We start from the raw sequence: 24,661 nt of genomic DNA, 5'->3' as shown, positions 1-24,661 counted from the left end.
CCTGCATGCAGCCTGTGTCAGGGCCCTGCCACCCTCCTCCAGACCTTTTGCAGGGAAAAAAGGTGTGAGACAGTAATCTCCATGTCAACTTCTTGGCACTGAGTGATGGTTTCTTGTTTTATTTGTTATTTCTCAGTAACAATTTGTACTTTCATATATTTTAAATAAGGCATGATCAGAAGTTAACATGTATTTTGACAGATGAAGTTCTCAGAACACGGGTATTAAGAAAGCTTGATTTTTATGGAACAGCAATACAATTTGACCTTGGCTGAAATTCTCCCACTAGTAGAATTTCTCTGTTTGCTAAGCATGTAAATTACTGCTGGCTTCTTTCATACAATTATAGAATTCAAATGCTTTTTATAGGTCTATCTGCAGTCTCTCATTCAAACCCCAATGTATAAGAGAAAAACACTGCTAAATTCCAACTGATTTTATGCACATCAAAAAAAGTTGGGATATTTCAAGGTCATGCAATGTGCTTTCTGTGAAGAACAGTATTATTCCACATTAGATTCAAGATATTTTACAATTATTTCTGACATTTTTTGCAACCCCTACGTACCTCACACAAAAATATTGTTTGGAGAGGATAAAGCTTGACACAGGTACGTTTAATGACATTTTTTTTCTTTCCCCTTTCTTTTAGTCACCACCACAGTGACTAAATTGTACATTTGACTGCTAATTTCACTTCCAGATCAGGAGAGAAAGGTATACTTTCAGTTGGAATCACCGGCTGTGGATGTAATGACCAAAAAATATGGAAAAGTCGCTATCAACATTAAATAAGTGTGACCGTGTTCGCAGGGGTCCCAGGATGAGGGAAGAGATGAGGATCTGACTCCATGTTTCAGAAGGCTTGATTTATTATTTTATGATATATATTATATTAAAACTATACTAAAAGAATAGAAGAAAGGATTTCATCAGAAGGCTGGCTAAGAATAGAAAAAGAAAGAATGATAACAAAGGCTTCTGGCCTGGACCCTCTGTCTGAGCCAGCTGACTGTGATTGGCCATTAACTACAAACATCCAACATGGGCCAATCCCAGATGCACCTGTTGCATTCCACAGCAGCAGATAACCATTGGTTACATTTTGTTCCTGAGGCCTCTCAGCTTCTCAGGAGGAAAAATCCTAAGGAAAGGATTTTTCATAAAAGATGTCTGTGACAAACAAGAACATGTACAACACCTGAAGCAGAAAAGGCAAAGTACTTCTATAAGGTGAGTTGGCCTAATCCACCATCTCCATTAAAGAAACATATTCACCTATTCACCATCTCAACCCACAGAAGAGATCTTACCCTGTGGCAAACACCACCACGTTTCATTCAGAGATTTCACTGCTGTTAGATTGTGCAAGTGCCCAAAGGAATGACAGCCCACACACTGTGGATCCCAAGACAGGGTCCAACAAGAACTGTGGAATTGGTGTCCTCCAGAACATCCTTAGGGTACACAGCACTTTATTTCTTGATCTTCACCACCCAATAGCTATCACCAATCACTAAAATATCCCACAATGAAGACAGCAGCACAATGGGTAAGCAGATTAAATGCTCCTGTAAGAGCTCCAGGAACTAACACAGAACTACTTTTTGCATTCAGTTCTGGCAACCCTCCTCCTTACCACATTCAAACATAAATAAAGCAGAGTTATCATTCTGACTTTACAACTTCCATTGTCCTTGATCAAGTGCCAAATGAAGCCCCACAGCCTCTTTCAAGGAGCAGCACCAGCGCTTAGAGCAGATGCTCTTACAGCTACTGAACAGATGTCCCAGGGCAAAGCAGCAGGCACAGATGGCAGGCCTGCAAATATGTACAAACTTGGGGTTGCCATCTAGTCAAAACACTGTGCATCTGCTCACCATTGTATGGGAGAAGGTCACAAAGCCACGGGAGTTCAAGGATGGAAGCCCCATCCAACTCACACGTGCTGCAGCCACACTACCATGTGGGGCTTCCCAAATGCTGGGGAAAAAAATCACTGCCATAAAAATCAGACTGTTACTGCACAGAAACTTCTGGAAAATATCTGTGAGTCTGGCCAAGGCACAGCTTTTAATTTTGTCAATAACAATGCAAATTCAGGAAAAGTCCAGAGACAGTCATTTTGATGTCATCAGCTATAAATTGTAAATTCAGCAAGCTTCTGAAAAAAAATCAGTATATTTGGACTTGTTTGTGCACATAGCTTTTTCATTTCACAATAGCATTGTGCTATTTCATGATAAAAACGGCTTCAGGCAAGACTGTGCTTTAGCATCTTTGTAGAAACACTTCTTGATGTGTTTAGAGACAGGCAAAAAATCTGCATCCATTATCATAGGGATCTCAGGATTTTCTATCTACAGGGATTCTGTGATGAATCACAGGCCATTACTCCTTTGGCCTTTTGCTGCTCCTTACCACCAAGTGAGTGCACAGTGGGGCACACTGTGGTGGGTGTGCCAAGTGGCTCAGCCTGCACAGAGACATCAAATAACTGAGATTTTGTTTTAACATCCTCAGTGCAAAGCAAACCAGGCCAGGAGCAGGCACTGGGCACTGTGCTGCAGATAAGCTGGCAGGCATCCGCCCAGGCACTGCCCCTGTTGGTGATGAAGCCGTGGTGAAAAAAAGCAGTGCCTCTCAGAGAAAAGATCCATCTCCTCAAAGGAAAGGAAACACTCACTTTGCAGCTGTCACCACAGCTCTGTGTGGATGCAAAACCAGAACAAGTTACACCTGCCAAGGCAAATATTTCAAATATTTCAGTCGCTTCCACGGGCGCTGCTCCTGTACCCTAGTTACTATAAAGTGACAGGGCACAATCCCAAGCTCTGCAGCATTAACCACTGTGAAACATTGGATTTTGAAGAAATGCTCTCAACAGGCTCAAGCACACAGATCTACTCCTCTTAAGGAACACGTCTGGTGCAGCAGGAGTCTTGTGTGCCATGACTGTCACTGCCACAGTGGCCCTGGATGGTGAGACAGGGAAGCTTCCCTTGAGACATAAACTTTAAAGAATTTAGGGATTTTAGAGGAGCTGAGGTTTTAGTTAGAGATAAGCTTTATTGGAGTTAATCAAAATAAATGAGTAGGCCTTGATGAAGTTAAGAGTTAGTAGTTAACTAATAACTGATTGCTTGTCAACACAATGTTTGGTTAGCTGGGTTTATAATGAAGAATGTAGAAACTGATAAATATCTTTTAGGAACATAAGACAATTGTGGCCTCCTCTGTTCTGAAACCAACTGAAGATGGGGAATGGGAGTCCTACCAAGGGTTCATTTGTCAGATTTGCATTGAAAAGGCAGAAAGTTCAGAACGAGAAAGACTTCATTTACTTCCTCATTTTGGGACCCCTCCCCATGAAAGGGACCACCGACCCATTTCAAGGAACAAACTACTCATGCTTAATGGCTTTAGAACTAATTACCATAGGAAGAGGGGAATGGGATGTACCAAAATCATGAATATGCATTTGTATTTTGGGTATTCAATACCTGTACAGATAAAAGGGCTCTGTAATCACCTGTAAATTGTGGTGTGTATTTGGGAGCTATCCCACAATAAACACACACTTTCTAACTTTAAACTGTTAGAGAGTCTTTGTCCATCACAGCTGAATATGGGTACTAGACCAATATCCATATTTTTAATAAATCACCCTAACATCCACACCTACAAACCATTCAAAGCTGCTTTTTACAGCTGGTTTGAATACAGACAGACCCAGAGGCTGCACAGCAAAGCCATACATGGCAAATGAAGCAATAAAGACTCACTGCTGTGGCAGAGATTGCACACTGATATCACGAAAGTCAGGCTGACATCAGGCAGCACAAAAGGTGCCATGAATAGAAGCATTACCTGTGACAAAGAAATTGGTTGCTAAAAATCAGATTAATTTTCTACAAAGGGAAACACAAAAGGTGAATGCCATATATTGGCATCACCTACTCCATTCCAAAAGTATTCCCTCTATGCAGGAAAATCCAATATAGCCAAAATGTGATACTAAACACTTTCAAACTTCACAAGTAAAAGCCTGAAAGTGCAACATCACTGTGCTACTGGCTACCTAAATGAGGTTCTTCCAAACATTTCTATCCTTTCATTTCAAGCAAAAGGAACTCAGTCAATTAAGTGACTTTATTTTTCTATTCAGACCACTCTGAGGACAAGAGTAATTGTGTTCTACCAGCATAGTTTGAAACATTTAACAATAAAAACTCCCACACTGACATCTTCTATTAGTACAGAATATTTATTAACATTTTGTCTTTTGTTCTGCCCATCTTATACATGACAGCTGGGCATGCAAGCTGCAAGGCATAAAGCATTTATGATGTGTTTGTGTACCTGCAACTAGGCAGAGGTCACCCTAATACAAATTTACTTTCCTCTTTGATCAGATAAAGAAAAAAGTAACCCCAACATCTGCCTGCCAAGTAAAAGACAGCTGGAGTCAGAGCTGGTACAAAGCAGCTACAGATTTCCATGGCATGTGTTGTGAGGATTGACCTTCAGCATTTTTGTTTTCATTTTATATGTCTAAAAATCTACCTTCACCATGGCTGAAACCTGCCTACTGGCTGAAATAAAAAAAAAAAAAAAGAAAAGCCTGGTTTCTCACCTAGTCCTAATAAACCAAGTAGGAAGTTTCACACTGCACCTAAAAATAGAGCAGCATGTTGGCAGGCTTCAGAGCTAGCCCAGTCAGCAGGACAGGAAAGAGTCTGGCTGGAGTCAGCTGAAGTTAAGGCTCCTTAAATGTATCTCAAAAAAAACCAAGAGAAATTTTTTTTAACTAATGAGGTCTGTCACCTGAGTAAAAGTACTCAGTTGAAAAGTATTTGAAAACAAATTACCCTAATTGCAGTGTCCCTAGAAGAAAGATTCTTCCCTCTAATCCCTGAAATTCAGCAGCTCTTCGGTGATTTCTTACATTATGACAAATTCCACACGTTGCAAAACATGGAATATGCCAAAATCATCTTAGGCCTGGCCTGGTCAGTATTCTTTAGACACTTTAAGCTGGCTTGTTAAGACTTTTCTAATCAGCAAGAAAGGAAACTTAATCAGTGGAACAATTACCTACCCTAATTGAAGAGCAGGCTAGAACTAATAAACTATAAGGATGTAGTAAATCAGTATGTCCTTGTATGCCTATTTATACATTACCAACTTGGCAAAAACCTCAAGGTCCATGCATCCCTTAGCTGAACTATCTCCATTGTAACATTAAAAAATCACACCCAGAGCTCATGAAGCCACCTGCCCAGGAAGACCCTTCCCTTGGACAGGCCCAGAAGTTAGCTGAGATTACAAAACCTGCATGGAAACTACTAACCAGTAGTAAATACTAACCAGTACCAGGGCTGTACTTGGGAAGTTACCAAATCTGGATTTCTGTGCACAAATAACAGTGTGGGAAGCCCTGTTGGTGCACTTGGTTTGTGTGAAACCATGGAGTGCCCAGGCTCGTGCAGATCTGAAATAAATAATTGACGTCTTGTCACAGACATCTTTTATGAAAAATCCTTTCCTTAGGACTTTTTCCTCCTGAGTAGCTAAGAGGCCTCAGGAACCAAATGTAACCAATGGTTATCTGCTGCTGTGGAATGCAACAGGTGCATCTGGGATTGGGCTCATGTGGTTTTTTCTCATTAATGGCAAATCACAGTCAGCTGGCTCTGACAGAGAGTCTGAGGCAGCTGCCTTTGTTATTCATTCTTTTCTGTTCTATTCTTAGCCAGCCTTCTGAGATGAAATCCTTTCTTCTATTCTTTTAGTGTAGTTTGAATGTAATATATATCCTAAAATAATAAATCAGCCTTGTGAAACATGGAGTCAGATGCTCGTCTCTTCCCTCAACATAAGACCCCTGTGAACACGGTCACAGATGTCTCTCTCAAGTGTGTAATTATTGACTTGTTGCACACTGGGTAGCAGACAACAAACACATTTCTCCTGGATTCTCTGGGAAAAAAAAAAAGAAAATCTCTTCATTTGCCCTCTCTCAAGGTCCAGTCCATGTCTGCCCTCAGTCCCAGGGGCCTCCACCTTCCCTGCCCCACTGCCACGAGCTCTGGCAGCTTTCCACAGCCAGCAATCATCAGGGCAGGCACTGCCACCCCCTCCCTTTCTGGAGACAGTGCCTGGAGCAAAGAGAGCACGCAGGCATCATTAAAAAACTGCAAATAAAACCCAAAAAAGCAGACATGTCACCAGACTACCGTCAACCACGCAAAGGAACATTAATAACATGGTGCAGACATCTAAATGTCTTATTAACCAGGGGAGTTAACATTCCAAACCAGCAGCCCAAACTCAGCAGACAGTTTTCAGAAAGTTGCATTTAGTGTAAGTTTGAGACATTCTGGTTCTTTGCCTGGATCAGAGGGTCATAAAACAATCAAACAGAATAACTCAGCATGTTGGAGGAGGCTCCTGGGGGACCCACACATCCCGCTCCTGGCTGACCATAACATTTCTGCACTGTCCAAATTCGGGTTTTAACAGTTTCAAACTGTCAGCCATTCTCCTCCAATTGCCAGCATGGTCCAATGGATGTGTTTCTACAGCTGGTTATGAGCAGCATGTTAATGCTTCAGAGAGACAACAATTGTCAGCCTAGTGTCCATAAAACACCTGCTCTCAGCAGGAAGCCACAGGATGGAAGGTAACTCCTCCAGTAGTAACTCCTCTCTCACAATGCTTAAATCAGTGGAAGATTTATGTAACAGTGTATACATTCTTCTTCACTTTAACCTTTCAGGTACTTTAACCCCAAGAACAGAAGCAGGTGAGCACAATGCTATTTGCATTTGCATCTCTAAAGACCTTCTGAGAAGGAAAACATGTAAATGCCTCACATATTTCACATCAGCTCATTCAGAGGGGTGGAAGTAAGGCTCAGTCTTCAGCTATTCTCCTTACAGCTTTCCAGTTTAGCAACTCCACATATAAATATTCATAAAGATGTGCCCTTTACCCTAAAAGAAAAAGGTTAATGGATACATCTGCAGAGTTTTTCCTTCCCTTTCTGAATCCTGGGCATCTTGGAATCCAATATTCATATTGGAATATTATTCTCCGTCTTGCAGAGAATAATCTAAAACATAGCAGGGAGTAAATCCAATTTTTCAGGTTTACTACTAGGGTCAGAAGTCATTTGCAGAGGCTTCTCTTCATCAGCGAGGTTTCAGTGAATAATTTAACTAGCTTATTACTCCTTTGTGTTTTTAATTAAACATATAATGGCCTGGTAGCTTTCCAGCTGTTATTTGTGAACATACAGCTTTCTATCTGCTCCTCAACAGCCTCAGGAGGCATTCATGGTGTCACCTGGGGCAAGTACCCAACAACGGACTGGAGTCTCATCCTATTTCGCCTCCCCACCCAAAACTGACCTGCAAGGAATGAAAGTCTCACTATGAGCCTGGCACATTTATCAGACTCCTCCTGAATATTTATATCAACACAGCTTGCTGCTACATAGTGAAGGGGCAGATTTTGGACTCAGTAAATCCATTTCACTGTAGCAGTACAAGCAGCTTACAGGTTTCCAGATATTTGGCATGGCATCAAGTTTCTGAATTTCAGGTCCTGGACGTAGAGGTTACAAGCATATTAAAAAAAGGAAAACAAAAAAAAAAGGAAAAATTTAGGAAAAAAGTTTTTTAATGCTTCCTGTAACAAAATCTTTGAAACAATCATCTTATGACTCAGTTCTTTGTTCTGTCATGGTGACATCTCCCATTATGAAACACTCTTCAGAAAGAATGACATATGGGACCCTGAACATCCTTGACACATTTCTCCAGATGCTGATCTTGGCCAGTGGTGGAGAAGAACCATCAGCATATCTCAAACTCGGAGATTAAACAGCTGAAAGGCAATGCTGACTCCATCTAATTTATGTCCTTGGGCGCTGGACCATGCGAGGCCAGAGCAGCTAAGGAGCAGGCAGACACAGCTTCAGGTGAAACTCTATTAAATCACTGTTGAAATGAGGAATTCATTGTGGGTGGCATTTTAAATATCTTGGTGGCCTTTTCTCAGTGTTTTGGTGGTCTAAAGAGTCAAAGGTTGTGAGCAAAATAGCTCACAAAGCTCATCTGGGAAGAACTGGCTAGCACAACTCAGTGATCAAAACAGTTTCCACCTTCTGCATCCCCAAGTAACATGTCTGTCCATTCTATATTATTTTTTATTACCTCTGATTTAGGAAAGAAACCATAATCCTCAGATTTACCACTATATTCCACATAACTATACACACAGACCGCACAAACTATCAGACTCTCCAATTAGAATTTCTCTGCATTAATTAAGATTTCGATTTTACAAGATTTATTTTAATACATTTGAAGCATGAAAACAAAGTCTTTATCATCATTAAACTGATTCAACAAAATGTTAACAAAGATGCATTGTAATCATTGTCCTGCCCATCAAATGATGACACAAATTAACAGCAGATCTCTAATTGCTACAAAATATCCATTCAGAACAACAAAATAGTATATCTAAATGACTGACTTCAAGAAAAGTTGTATTAATCTTATTTTATGATCTTCAGTTTAAGAGCTCCATTCTCTTGGAAAATAAAAATCTGCTAAAACTTATTAGAGAAATTAAATTTACAGCGGGCATTCTAAGCCTTACTACCTTAGGACAATCATCTCCACTACATCAAAAAACAGAATATATGCACACACATTTTCATTGCTTGGAATAACACCTATTTCTCATCTATTAAATCTGTGTACAACAAAAAAAGATATTTCCCATAGAGATATGAACTCCACAGCTAACAGAGCTTCTTTTTGTCACTTGTTGCTGAAGGCTTGAACTTTTAATTTGGCCACTTTTGGTATGTTGGTAAGTTTCAAAAAGCAAGCCTTTAACTATAATATCTCCTATTTTGCACAAAGAAAAGAAATTGAGAAGAGTTCTTGGGTTTTCCATGGTCAAAACTATACTGGTTAGGGAACAATTGCACCCTTACACTTGTTCCCACACATCTTGCTCCTGATGAAATAAAGATACTCTTTATTGTCCTCTTTGCAGTGTCTGTTTTCATAGACATGGGGAAAATTGAAAAAGATTGACCAAAAAATGTGATGTCATCAAGAACAGAGCCATGATAATTATCAGAAGCTTAGCAGGAGCCACAATTAATAAAAGGCTTGCCCTGTGTCTGCACCCACTTCAGTTCCCACGCAAAGCTACAGAGTGGAGCTGCTAGAGAAACACTAAAAATTATCAGCCTGAAAGTTCTGATTTAATGTAAGCATGGTGCTCTTCAGTAGTGCCCCAAATCTTTGCTCTCTGCTTCTCATCCATGTTAAAAAATACTTTCTCCATTGTCATCCACTTTATTGATTTCTGTCATCACAGATCTGGGGTCTGAAGCAGGATCCTTACCAAGGTCTGAGCAGCAGCCTGACAAACAAACAATGGCTTTAAGGGATAAACAATGAGCCCAAAAAAGAAGGATAGCCACAGTAATCCACCTGAAGTAACAGGAGTCAGGAGCAACACCAGACATGCCTGTTCTGACTCCTGCATGGAATTACAGAGACTGAAACTTCCTGTTACTACACAGAGCTACAAAGGTTCAACTGAGACCAGCAGGCAATCCTTCAACTCTATGTATTTTTAAGCAGATGTCATAATTTTAAATATTATAGATATCCTCAGCACCAGAGAGGACAACAGCAGTGTATTTTGTTCAACCAAGATTACTCCTGCAGAGCACATCTCCCTACAAGCCTCTGCCTGTCAAGATAGAGGACTCCAGGAGCTGCATTCAGTAGATGCCATATCTAAAAATCCATGTGCCTTGCATTGTATAATCACCAATGCCTGTCTAGTTTGACCTTGGATTTTGCTAAGTGCAGGCATGTGATAGCATTTTTCTGTTCCATGGCTGTCCTCAATGTCCCCTTTCTCAAATAAATAATAAACAAACTCTTAACATGGCAAACTGATCCTGTTAACCATGACTTCAAAAGGCCTGAAAAAGCTTGGAGAAATTAAGAAGTAATGCAAAAGGAATGATAGAGTAAGAGAAGGAGAACAGGAAGAGATGGAGGGAGGGATCCCTCTCTAATGTAAAACAATATTCTTCTAGACTGAGACAGTGGCCTGAAAATTGTAAAAAGGAATAAAGTGAAAGAAAGAGCAATAAGAACGAGTGGTGACAGAAAAGTACAGCAAAGTCCTCCCCTTAACTGGGGAGCCCTGTCTGGACATCTCTGCTGCTGCACTAGCAAAAGGCACCACTGACAATCTGGCCATGATGAAGTCACTGCCTTCTCCTTCATACACTTTCTCCACAAAAAGGCCAACTGGGGTAACAACTGAGTATCAAGTACATGATTAAGAGAAATATCAGTAGGACTTTTTTTAATAGAAGTGCTGCAGAATAACTAATATTAGATTTGAAATGGGAGCAACCAAAGAATGTCCCATTACTTTAATTACAACAGAAAAGACCAGCACTAATCCTTTTTGTGTCACACTAGACACAAAGGTCCTTCAAGACCTAAGAAATTACCAAAAAAGCATTCACAAAGTTACAAACAGCAGACTATAAGAGACATACATGAAATAGGAGTACAATGTATTTATGTAGGGAAGAAAAGATACACAGTATTGCATGGAAGCACAAGTAACTTAATTGCTTAATAGCTTAGTTACTGCATCTCAAAGAAAATGTATTCTTTTATAATGTGATAAAACATAGTGAAGCAAGAAAAGTGCAAGTTTAACTTTTATGAAAAAGCAAACTCCTAAAGCACATATAATAAACTAGCCAGGAAAATTGCATTACAAGGTTTGTAACTTCCAAAGTGCATTGCATCTACACTACATTGGTTTTGATCTTTCTGTTTAAGTTATTTTACAGATTGGGATACATAAATAATTAATTCCTCCTATAACAAAAAAAAAAAAAAAATAAGAGCTAGAAAAAAGTAGCAAATTGCAAACTGTGAAGAAAGGCTCTAACTTGCATGTTAGATTTTACATCTACCATTTCAACACATTGTCCAAACAGAGCACTGAGCATTCAGAATCTTTTATGTTGCTGCTGCAAGAGAGAGAAATAAATTGCTCTTACCTGTGCTCCAACTCTCGGATGGACAAGATAACTCCAGAAGTCGATGCCTTTTGTTGCAGAGTGGCCAGAAATGTGAACTCACTTCTATTCTGGAAGAGCTGGATTAACTTCTCAGTCACGTGGGGTGCTGCATGGATTTCTCTTTCTGTATCTAAGAATTTTATTTTTAATAGGAAACAAAAAAAAAAAAGGGAAATAACAGTCTAGTAAAAGTGCTGAGTCAGAAAGATTCAGATTACATTTTTCATTTTCACAGCAATATTTTTTATTTTTGAGAGTCATCCACCATGGTGCACCACTGCATTTTATTCAATGAAAAAACCCAAATGCCATCTCTGTCAGCATGCCCACTTGTCAATTTGACAAGTTCACAACTGGTCAGCTACTGATTTTCTGATGGATTTTTTGACGGGATGCTGAGCCATTTGTGTCTGCTGCGAGCAGATTAAGTTGCTGTAAATAAGGTGTGCTGCAGTCAAATAAACAGACCCCTAAATTCAGAGATCTCAGGCACTGCCTCTCCCAACACAATTCAGCAAGCTCCAATTTCAGTTTTCACCAGTGACTCTGTTTCCACCTCTCCCTCGTACATCACAGGAAATCTGTCCTTGCACAGTGTAAGGCAGAGATGTATTATTGCTAATAATGCTATATGGCTGTGCTCCTGCCTGAGAAATAAATACAAGACACGCTTGCAATCCATGGCTGTTTCAGGGATTTCTCTCTTTAAACAAGCAAAGTATGACAGCTCATACAATATTTATTAAACTACAGCCTGACCAGGCCGATGCAGAAACATTCCAGCCTCGCCAGTCCTGACGATGGCCAAGCAGCATCACACCTTCTCACAGCTGATCTTCTAAGATTCAAATGCATCATCCCCCACCACATTCATTTTTAACTCATCCTTTTATTCACTATACATCATCATTACAAAGGACAATTAATGACAAAGCGGAGAAATCACGGCATTTCACCTTCCCACTCATTGCCATGTCTCTCATGCTGGGCTTTTTCACATTTTTGCAAGACCTGAGCCACTTGCAGTTCCTGGATGTCATAACCAATTAGAAACCCTCTGTGCTTGCTTTCCAAAGGTTTTACTGGGAAGCCAAAAATGCTGGCACAAAGTCTCAGCTAGTAGAAAACCAGAGAAACTCCAGTGAATGCTGAGAATCCAGCCCAGCATGCATGATGTAACACACAAAGGAGTGATGAAAATTACAATTCAGAATTTCACTGTAGAAGGAGGAAAAAAAAATCCTCAACACTTTAAAAAGGCTCCATTGTGTCATTGAATGAGGCTTTGCAGACAGAAAGGAGAGAGACTGGCTTGGAAAACAACCAAAAGCCTCAAACACACCACTACTGAGGGGATGCCATGGACTGAAACCAAACTCCAGGGAAAAAGCATTCAAGCATGTTTGGTAATTGGGTGTCTCCATTTGTCCTGTGCAGCCTAAAGCCCTCCAAAGGAGCTTGCACACCAAGACTTGGACTCTGAAAGGCTTACTGGTGAAAAGTACCAGTTTTAAGACATCCAAAATCACTAGGCATCATTTAAAAATCTTTTCCAGGGGCTCAAATTCCCCTGATAAAAAATATATAGTGCCCACTTTACAGCAACAAACTATTTATCCACTTTTACCAGAGCAGAGGATAAAGCTTCCAGGAGCAGAAACCATCTCCACTGCCATCCTATAGTGGAATAGAAAAAAAAAAAAACAATCCAGCACAGAAGACCAGATTTTGTCTTTATCTATTAGCTTTTTCTATCTGCATCATTATCTTTACCTAGCAGGTGTTATTACTGGTCATAAATATCATGCAGTTTCTTTTTAAAAAGCTGACACAAGAGATACAAAACTATGTCTCCCACAGACCCATAAATTCACCAATATCCAGTTTGCTATCTACAGAAACAGGCAACACACTGGTAGCCTGTTCCAAGGCACAAGTAAGACTCAGAGGTAAAATGTCCCAAGACCTGACAGATTAAGATTATTATCATTTTTTGAAGGTTAAAAACCTTCATATCTTACTTTTTTTTTTCCTTGAAGGTGTTACCAGAAATAAAATATGACTTAACAAAGCTTTCAAAAATTCTTTCACATGAAAGAATCTGCCTTTCGCAGGCAGTGCTGTCAGTGGAACATATATGTTTAAACTTCAGTCAAGCCTTGCAAAGTACAACAGCTTCCCATTATAGGAAGGCCCACATCCCACCACCCATCCATCAAACTTTATACAAAAATATAGGGCTCCTTGCTCAGAATCATCCATGGTTCATCAGTGCACTGACTATTTCAGTTAGAAACACACTTTGAAATATTTTGCTCTTCTCTACCACCTCTTCATAGATAAGAGTACACCAAAACCACATGAAACACAGATATTCATTCTCTGCTGATTAAAATCAGTAAGATCCAGAGTTCTGAAACTCCAGAATGTTGGGCCAAAACCACTGGGTAACAAATAGTATTTACTAAGTGCTTGCAACTCTGTGCCAGTGTAATTGGTGCAAAGGGAGTTACACAACCAGGCTTTTAGAAAATTGACACACATCTAAGTATACTGTGTATATATACATATATATACACACACATATATATATATATATATGTTTATATATATATATGTTTATATATGTATGTATGTATTTGGGAAACAAGTCCAGCCATTACCAGCATCCTGGGACATCCCTAATGCAAGCCAGGTGAAAAATGTACTTGCTGATGCAAAAATGTCCATAGAAGTGCTGCTTTCCCAGCCTGATCTCAGTGCCTCCAAGGGGACTCTCCCACTAGCTCCATGGTGAGATGCTAAATGCAATTGCACCCATGAGCGGGGAAGGGCAGCAAGGCTGGGGGGATCCAGAGGGCACAGAGCCTGGGATTCTGGAGCTGAGCACAGCCTGGGCTTGCAGCTGGAGCCCCAGGGCTGGGAAGGGGAGGTTTTGAGGCCAGCACTGCCACAGCCCAGCTCCTGTGCCATGGCACAGCCACCTGCCCTCACACACAGCATCCCCAGGAACACTGGGTTTGTGTTCTGCTTGGTTTCTGCAGAAAACACCGTACAAATGAGCTGGGAGTACAACCCATTTAGAATAAGAGCCTTCTATTTTCAGGTAGATTTTCCCACTTCAAATAGAAAAAAAAAAAAAAAAGAAAAAAAAAAATTGAGAATGCATACACCCCCTCACCACAGGCACCTGAAAGGTAAAATACTTTTTATGCTCTCTATAAAAATAACTGTCTGCTTGTAATGAAATGTCATATTTCCTACATAATATAGAACAATATAGGTTTATACAGCAATCTTCAGTGAAACATCGCTTCATGCTTGAATGATAATGCAATCTCAGCAAAATAAATAAACAGAGATACGACTTTCATATGCCCTTCTATGTGATTATATTTTCTTAATTTGAAATAGTGACTGTCTGGAGGGTTTTTTAAAACATACCAGGGTGTTTCTAAAATTAATCAAGGAAAGAAAGCAAGCATATTTGCAAGTCCAAGAGGCAGAAATCATCTCAGAGCATCAAGTAAAGGCAACTTTCTACCTTCAGCAGAACAAAAGCACAAGACGCACCTATATCAGAGAGAGCATATGCGCAGCTTGATTTTAATTCTTAAGCTGTGGGTCCAAAGAAGAAGAGCCAAACACCAACCAAAGGTCCAGTTTGCCAGAACAGACAACAGTAACCATTTAGGTACTGACACCTTCCCTCCCTAGCACCATGTCCCCCACCACCAGGGATGCTACTGTAGGGCGATAGAACATAAGTAAATAAAGGGAGTTTAAAACGTAATTTACCTCCTCCTAAAGAGTTGCAGCTGAGCTAATTATTGAGTATTAGGAGCAGGCCTGATGTTAACAGGCTGCAGCTGTGGCCAATCAGAAGAGTGTTATAAAAGAGTGGATTGGTTGGCCAAGGGGGAACTGGAGCCAGTTGGCTGCTGTGAGGGCAAGGAAGAGTCAGTGCCTAGAGGAGGTACAAAACTCTGGCTATATGGAACCCTTGCAGTGTAATGACAATAGAAATCTTGCACTATGATGACAACCAATGGTGACCCTGATGTGACTTGGGAGAAAAAGGGCTTTAATACTAAACTATGTGACCTAGCAGTGATTTGGGGAAAAAGGACTCAACTATATGACCCCGTAGATTTGTGAAAAAGAGCTCAACTATATGACCCTGTGGATTTTGGGAAAAGGACTTAAATACTAAACTCTTGGTAAAATATATCAATTGCAGATATTAGTGTTTGTTAAATATGAGTCTAAAAGATTTTGAAGATAGGTACTTGGTAAACTGAGAAAAGCTGCAACACTGAACCAACACTCAGGAATATATATATATTTGTACCATAATATGTTGTCTGAACATTTGCATAACTCTCAGCTCTAAATGAAATAGATGAATGTGTCATTATGTTAATTTATTTGAACATGTCCTTCTAGAAATGCTGCAACTCGCTAATTAAAAGAGAAAGGGGGAATTGTAGGGGGATAGAACATAAGTAAATAAAGGAAGTATAGAATGTAATCTTATCCCCTAAAGAGTTGGTTGAGGGGAACTGGAGCCAGTTGGCTACTGCAAGGACAAGGAAGAGTCAGTGCCTAGAGGAGCTGCCTATGAAACTCTGGCCATATGGAACCCTTGCAATGTAATGACAATAGAACTCTTGTAATATAATGACAGCATGCCACCTTGCCTTGTCCTGGATGCCCTGTCCCCTGAGAGCCCATTCAGCCCCCACAGCCCTGCCAAGCCAAAAAGAGCTCCAGGAGGAAGCAGCAGCCAGGGCTGCCCTGCCACAGGGGCTCAGCACCCACAGCACCCTGAGCCACACAGAGAGATCTCACCCACACTGGAAGTACTCCCAACACTCACCAGCAGCACCTTCAAAAGAAGTCTCAAATTTAGGGGGGTTTTCACTTCCCCATAAAACCAAAGGAATGGCGATGCTGCTCTGGGGGCAGTGATGTTGGGCCAGACTTTACCTCATTCATACAAACCATTCACACATTTCAGGGCACACTAACCCTAAATGCCAAATGGAATTAGGTACAATAATGTGAAAAATGCATGTATTTTATGATTGGCTTTTTGCAAATATTAAAATGAATATTATATGCGTTGTGTTAGAAAGTGATGCTGTATTAATTCTCTTAAGTGCTGTGTTAAATATAGTTTTAGGTTATAAAAAATGTTAAAATAGAAACTGTGCTATGTAGGATACTTTTTTTTACAGAAAGGACTCGCACTGAGATAGCAGCCACAGGACACCTGAATCCTTCAGAGAAAGAGAATTTATTGCTCCATTATCAGGAGAAATGAACTTCTTCCTGCCTCGAAGGTGCTGTCAGGATTCAGAGGAAGAAGCTGACACTGCCCAGACAGAATCCTGTGTTTGAATGGAATTTATGCATCATGGATGAGGTGTATGAATATGCAACATGTTATTGTTTTTAAGGGTTAATCCTCTGTTAACGTGGGTCCTTTTTTGGGCTCGTTCTGCCCAGAAAAAGGTACCCGGACATCCATAACTCTTTGTTTTTATTGTCTCATATTGTCCTAATCCAAATTGTCCAAATTATTATTAATTGCATTACTATTTTTATAACCATTTTATTACTATTAAACTTTTAAAATTTTAAAAACAAGTGATTGGCATTTTTCACAATAAGTCAGGATCAGCATCAGTCCTCACCCCGCCTGATTTAGACCTTCAAGTCACATCTTCGTGTGTGGATTCAACACTCTTTGCATCACCTGCTCTAGCAACTCAAAATTAAACCTCAGGCTTCTGCCATTTGTAACCCTGAACACATCAGAAACCCCAGTTAGGAGAAATTCAGGAGTTGGCATCAGCTCCATTAATTAAGTGTAATAAAATCACCACCACACAGAAGGAGAAAAAATGAGTTAGAGAAGGAGCAGGACAATGCTAGGAAAGAAAGCAAAGGTCTTGCCAAGTCTCCTTTGACAGTGGCAACAATCCACAGCACAAAGGGAAATACATGACCATTTGGGATGGAATTTTAAGTGATGAGAAATGTGCACCAGTTGTTAAAAGCCACATACCAATCCATCTGGAGAATAATTTTTCTTTAATAGATGCTTCCATTAGCGGAAAAATACTAAAATTCACTTCTGAATCAACTCATTTTCTAAAGCAATAGGTACATTTTATCATTCACTAGCCTGCTTGAATACCTTTTACTTCCCTTGGCAGAGAACATACTGCAGAACACATTGCTTTATTGGGAACTTCAATCATTTTTAAAGCTATTTGCTTCAACATGCTTTCATTAGAACCATTGAACAGTCACTCTGGACAAGCAAGTAGAAATTAATCCTGCAACGGCAGAAAATCCAGATTTAAGCTATAGCAATTAAAGAATTGAATGTTACAGGTTTTTTTGCTTTTACCTTGCTATGGGCAAAATCAAATAAAATGAAAACTGTATTTAAAAAAACAAAACAAACAGAAAATCATCCTGGTTCCCCACTTTTTCTTAAGTCACCAGCTTTACAAAAATGAGACCAAGATTAGAAGGATGATCCAAAACTAGCAACACTCAGTGTAGGCAGTCCCTAACACTTGCTGAGGATGAAAACACACAACAGCATCACAAAAACATTCTTGTTCACTGAAGCAGGTGCTTCACCAAAGCCTCTGAGTCAAGTGGGATCCAATGCACCAACCCCCTTCCTGCACACTGGTCTCACAAAACATCTTTTGAAGAACTGGTAAAAAACACAAAAAACCACAAAAAAACCCACGAACACCAACAGTGCAAAACACTAGTGATAAATGCCCATTCCCACTCACTTCCACTCTTCTAAAAGCACTCCTCAGTCCACACAAGTCACAAACAGATACAAAAATCCCCAGAAGGATGATAACACTAATTATGGGGATCATCTCCAAAAAGAATCATTTCACTGCCAAGCAGAGAAATGCTTCAGGTACTTGACCCTGCCTCCCTACCAAGGGCAAAATGTAGATGTCTGCAGATACCACCAATTTTTTGGTTTGAGCTATGGGGATAAATTCACATAAATTTCTCTTGATATGCTAAGAAAATAGAAGACTTCACCTGCCAGCAACCTAAAAGAGAGGGGTCAAAACACCTCCCCCTTCTCTGAAAATCTCTGCTACCAGGGAGCACCAAAGAGGGCATGATGTATTCTCATAAGCACGTCTCTGCTTCTGAGCATTCTCGCCAGCATGAAAAGACACTGTAAATGTTTTTGCCTTGCTAGCTCCACTCAGAGTCAGTAATAAACAGTAGGAAATCATGTTCAACAGCACAGCTTCCTAAATAATGATTATTCATTGTAAATCACTTTTTACATGTTGCTTCAAACAGTGTTTCTCAAGAATAAGATCCGTCTGCAGTGAAATGCTTGGTGATTTTAATATGCAAGCCTCCTACAGAGATGATGTCTCATTTTAATTATTGTTTCGGTTTAATGGGTTTTCATTAAATTAGAGGATGGAGCAATTACCAGGGTGAACTGCTAATGTCACAAAGGTAAGTTCCCATGACTATACAGCAAAAGCAGTTCCACTAGAGAAGGTGGAAAAATAGTGTTATTCCATGTAAACTCTGCTTTTGCATCATGCCAAACTACCCCTGGCTATACGTGCTCATTTATTGCTGTCATTTTGATAAACATGTTTGTAAACTAGTTTACAAATAGGTCTCCCCTAACAAAATTCACCTAGCATTTAAAATTATATATGCACCTATAAATAAAAATCCTTTCAGGAAGCCACTGCAAACCCAGCCCTAAAACTCCAGTTGCCAGGAGCAGGAGAATTTTGAGTCACTGAAATCAAACAGAGAATACTTATCAAATCATAGTTTCTCCTCAACCACTAATTTAGCTGATTTAGTGGCTTAGTATCACACTCTTCACTTCTTGAAAATTGCCTTGACTTGAGCACCAGCTAGAGTGACCACACTCATGCTAATTAAGTAGATGTCAGAGAGTCTTAAGTCCTTTGTTTGCTTTATCAGCGTTTCAAACTGCACCGGTGCAGAAGAGATGAGAATCTTCACTCCATGTTTCAGAAGGCTGATTTATTATTTTATGATATATATTGTATTAAAAGAAAATGATATACTGAAACTATACTAAAGAAAGAGAAAGGAGACATGAGAAAGCTAGCAAAGAATGATTATACAAAACCTGTGACTGACCAGAGTCCTGACACAGCTGGCTGTGATTGGCCATTAATTAAAAACAATTCCCATGGAACCAATCAAAGATGCACCTGTTGGTAAACCATCCCCAGACCACATTCCACAGCCAGCAGATAATCATTGTTTACATTTCTTTTCTGAGCCTTCTCAGCTCCTCAGGAGAAAAGTCCTAGCAGAAGGATTTCCATAAAATATGTCAGTGACAGCAGCCAGCCACAGGTGCCTGACGTGGCTGGGCAAGCACAGCAGCAGAGCCTGTAGCGAGAAAATTCCCGTGGGCCTCCTCCCTCCAGGGCTTCCTCCTTGGCTTTTCCACCCACAGAGGCAGAAAGAGCAAGGGAAGCACTGGAAGGAAAGCAAGGGAAGCTCTCCAGCAGCACAAGGAGAAGCAGCAGCCTGGTTCCACTCGAAGGCCAGCTGAGGACTGGCACTGTCACCAACCCAAGTGGCTGCCATGGACCAACACCAGACACCTGCAGGCAGCCAAGGGCCTTGGAGCAGCTCTCCTGCTGTCACCAACAGCCACCACTGTGCTCAGGCTACACTTCACCTGTTGCTCAAGGCAGCCACTTGAACCTTATTTCAAGTATTTTAAGCAGCTGCTGAGCTCATCTTCTCAAGTAGGCTCCGTTCCTTCCTCAAGGGATTCATGCTGAAATCAAGACTGTTTACAAATGGTTGATCCCTTAAATTAAACGCTTTGTTGAAATGCTCCAGAAGTTCACTATCACTAAAAGCACATAATCTGCTCTTAAATCATGTGAGTTAATCAAATTACATGTGTTGTCAGTTAATTAGTTCAGGAGTCACTGATTGTATCAACTTTCCCACTGCTTACCTACATTAGATAAGGTTATCGTGTTACTGTTCCTGTAAAGATTGCTCTTTGCCAATTTGTAAAATAACATTTTAACAGAAAGAACGTGGACTTACACCAGCAACACTGTGAACAGAGCCAGTAGCAACACTGGGAAAATTCAGGAATTGCCAAGAACCATTCCCAGGGTGCTATCCATTTTGCTGGAGGAATACTGGCCATTCCAAGGACCTATTTCAAGAATATATTAAATACTAATGTCACACACAAATAATGAGCCACTCGAAAATATGGCTTCATGAAAAAGCAAGATAAACAGTTTTTTCCTCCCCTTCTACAAAGCATTTTTAAATATGCTTGAAGTCACACAAAAATATTAGAGATTACTTTTAAAAAATTATAATATATATCAAAACTTGACAAAATACAATCTGCATTTGTTTAAAGGAAACTTACGGTGGCACCAGAAGGTGAGGAGCCCCTAGAACTAAAAATCAGAAACAGGAGATAAGTTTTGCAAAAAACTACTAATTGTAGGTTTGGTCTTATTTTCTCCCATTATAACTCCATGTGTGTTTGTAATCCAGAAATAAAATATAAAGTTAACAGAAGAGAGAGACAGATCCACTTACATTTTTGAGCAGTAGGTAATAATTCTGATTTCTCATTGAGCACTATTCTTTCTTCCAGGTAATAACAAATACTGGTCCAATAATGGCAACAATGTTTAGAAAAAAAACCCACAAGTACTTCTGAAGTGCTTTATGATTCCTAAGTTTTCTATGAATTTAACAGATACAATCAACAAATAACCCATTTCAACAAAATTTTAAGATCCAGATTCCACAGGAGCAGGAAACAAGGAGAATGCTAAGTTACTCTGACTTTGTTGAAAATCCCAGTCTAACTTCAGCAAAGCCATACAGAAATTAAAATTTGCCTCCCTAGTGAAAACCTGCACTCTTAAATGTGTAAATCAAAATACTACTTGAAATAGTTCATTAAAAGGGAAGTTTCAGCTAAGCAGAAATCTGACTTGGTTTCTTCACTGTGGAAAGAGGTTACTATCCTAATGCAGCTAACAGACCTGGGTACACCCACACACAGGTTTTAATTTCCAGTCATTTTATCACATGAATAATCCAACTAAAGGCAATGAAATTATCCTTGGAGTTGGAAGCAAGCATATGCTGAAGTGCTCTCTTGGTTCACAAACTCTCAAAGACTTGACAGTCTAAATAGTTTTTTAATTACTTTTAAAGCATAGGTCATGTATTGCTAAAAAGTTATGATTTCAGGGGTTTTTTTATACTCTATAAATGATTTATACAAGCATTAAACAGCACATGTTTCATGAACTAATTCTCCCTTTTGTTTTCTTACCCCGAGGAAAAAAATCACTTCCATGTTATTGCTAAAGCAAATTAAATCCTGGGTGTCTGTTTTATTTATTAACTGCATGATAATAACATGAGGCATAATACATTTGTGAGAGCCCTTCTCTACTGAAGTATAATTTCTGCTGTCAGCCTCTTTATGTTTATATTCAATATTCTAGATGTCTTTGTTTCTTGGAACGTACATAGGCACACATTTATATTTTCTCCCAAAATAAATATAAATGCTATTGGTGAAATGTTTCACAACACCCACAACAAAGATCCATAAATAACTAACATACTTAGTCATTCTCCAGGAGTTTTACATGATTTGAGAGATTTGATAATTTCTTTTAAAAAGTCACAATAATAACTGTTTTATCTTTTTACACCATAATTATGATTTGGACCATTGCTTTTCTTATTTCACCCAAGCATACCACAACTCATGAATAAAATATGACAACTTTGATAGCATCCATTGCTGTGGGTTCATCCGTAACAGGAAACGTGATTGGGGTACTAAGAGCTCCCTTTTCTCCATAAGCCTTTGTTTCTGAAAATAAGCTTTTATTTAAATAGAAATGCCTCATGTCCCTTCTCTTCTGCATTTCTTGCTGTTAGCAGTAACACCAGCAATAATGTTTACTTTTATTTTTAATGATCACATTTTGAAGCGATTAGCATGGCACGAAGCAAGGTGGGCAGTATATCCCATCTGAAAGCTGCCATTCACAAGACATCAAAAAACATTAAAAGCATGCCAGTATCAGAGAACAAAAAGCTAAAGCAGAGGACATGACTTAGACATGAGAGAAATATGAGCAAAACTCTTCTTTTTCTGACTCCATAATTATTTACAATAAAGGAAACCTAAATTTCTTCCACTATTTCCCAAACAAGATCACTGTAACTAATACTGCAGGGTCCTCCTACCACAGCTTGTCAGTACATTCCCTGAAAAGGAAGGTTGGGATAAATGCAACACATGAGGTTTCCAAATCATCAGCATTTACCAAATTATTCTACAAATGTCATGTTTTAAGGCTGTGCTGCTTGGCTTTCGAAACAGCATGATGAGCATCTGTGGAGACCTCCACAGACCACGAAAAATCATGACACATACACACACAAATCCCACTCCCCTCCCACACATCTTGGCTTTGTTTTCCCCAGTCCCCAGGAAGAGGCTTTAAAGTTTCAGAATTATTCACAATGAGCTGAAGTAGAGAGAGAGAAACAGAGGCAGATATGAATGCCATCTGTAGCCAGTCCATCTTAGAAGCAACAAGTATTTAAACTCCAAGATCCAGTTCTTGTATGTGTTTCGCTCTAAAGTGATCTTTATGTTCTGTATATCTTTATGTCACATTCCAGTTCGCAAAAAGTTTTAAAAAATGAAAATAAAGACGTAAAAGAAGGGGGCTACACAATACAGAACTAAGCTTTACAGCACAAATTGATCTCCTCTGGGAGTGTCTGTTCCCACGGATGCCAAATGGAAACCTCACAGCTTCAGAGGAGGAGTCACCTGGATGTGCAAGGGAAGACAGACCCTAAAACAGCCCCTGCAGCTGCAGTGATCCTGTACAATTTGTCCTATTTACAGTACAGGGGACCCACAGCGAGCTCCATTGTAATTTAAGAAATGTTACCACAAAGGAGGGAGGATGAGGGACAGAAAAACTGTAATGAGAGGCTTTTAGGAAGCAAAACCAATTCTGAGCTGCTGGACTTACTGCTCTAAAATAGTGATTCACAGATCCCTGTCATAGAATTACAGGACCAGCTATGTTATTTTAGCAGATATGCAGCCTATAACTAAGGACATCATCCCATGTTGGAGTGGGCATCAGGCACCAAAATCAATTTTTGCCCATTCTATTAAAAAAAATAAAAACCTAATGCACTCTGTATCTTTGAATAGGCCAAAAAAAGCAAGACAATCACATGATATAACACCATAAAACCAGCACAGTACGACATGAATACTTTGTGCCATTTATGTGGTGAAAATGAAAAAATAACAGAAAAAACGTCCCCCCTCGTGTATCATTTATACACCCACACCACAGGTGGCAGGATTGTTCTAGAATTTGGCACAGAAGAAGTAGGTTGAGGTCTCAAGTAGCATCTACTCTTTATTCTTGATAGACAGTTCCAAGACAGCAGGATTTTTCATCACAGGAAATGGTCCATTCCTGGCTCCTTCATTAGGTCTGGTTGTATATGCCTTTGTGTATTTCTTTAAGGTACAAAATCTTAAAAAGAAAACTCGTGAAAGTAATTACAAATAACACCACTTCCTTTTAGGCAAAAGATGTCGCTGTGTTTAGAAGTAATTTCATCAAGTAGGCCAAATGTAAATATTTTGCTCAGTTATTAACAAGTTCCTACTAAAATTGGTATAAAATGTAAGATATCACCACCCTTGGGCTCAAAATACACAATAATAGGCCGCTTTGTTTCACTGCCTACAGTAAGAACACAATTCTTGAGCAGTGCTTTTCCCATCCTCTGCATTTCAAGCAGCTGTAGCTCAGCAGTGCCCTACAAATGCTCCAGTTCTGCCCTCTTTTGATGCAGCATCTGTCCAGCAAACCAGAGCTGCATATGAGGGGCAGGATTCTTCACCCAGGACCACTCAGGCACTTGCCCCAAGGCATGAGAGCTCAGGTGCCAACCCTGCTTCACCCCAACTTCCCACAGCTCTGACCAGCACCTGGGCCCATCTGACAAGATGCTATAGAATATTCCTCCTCCATTTTAATGCTTGTTTAATAAACAAGGAGCTAATTACAGGATGGTAAGACTGAAGAGTACCCATTTGCCAAAATCTTTGCATGGAAAAGACAGTTTTTGTCATCGTCTTATTTTGATGAGGATACAAGAAACTCAAACTGTTAGTCCTGCTTTTATCTGAGTTACTTTCACTGTAAGGACCACATGGTGTAGAACACCCTTACTAGCAGTATCAGAAACTAATTTCTGCATCCCCCCTCAGCCCATTAAAGAGTAAAGAGCTTTTCTTCCTTTTCTGCTTATCTTCATGACAGGACTTTGTCAACAGGTTGCCAGAAGCATTCAAGGCTTTTAGCACACTCC

General features: G+C 39.8%; 1 protein-coding gene across 2 annotated transcripts in view; it reads right to left on the bottom strand.

Annotated features, from left to right (window-relative positions):
* Positions 1 to 24,661, bottom strand: part of NELL1 (neural EGFL like 1) — a 316,106-nt gene that overhangs the window by 274,818 nt on the left and 16,627 nt on the right. For both annotated transcript variants that reach the window (XM_066551385.1, XM_066551386.1), the window contains exon 3: positions 11,135 to 11,285. In XM_066551385.1, coding sequence (XP_066407482.1) covers positions 11,135 to 11,285 — 151 coding nt within the window. The remainder of the gene's footprint in view (positions 1 to 11,134; positions 11,286 to 24,661) is intronic.

The sequence above is a fragment of the Molothrus aeneus genome, chromosome 6 (assembly GCF_037042795.1).
Source record: "Molothrus aeneus isolate 106 chromosome 6, BPBGC_Maene_1.0, whole genome shotgun sequence".
Taxonomy (NCBI): Eukaryota; Metazoa; Chordata; class Aves; order Passeriformes; family Icteridae; genus Molothrus; species Molothrus aeneus.
This window is presented reverse-complemented; position numbering and strand designations above follow the sequence as displayed.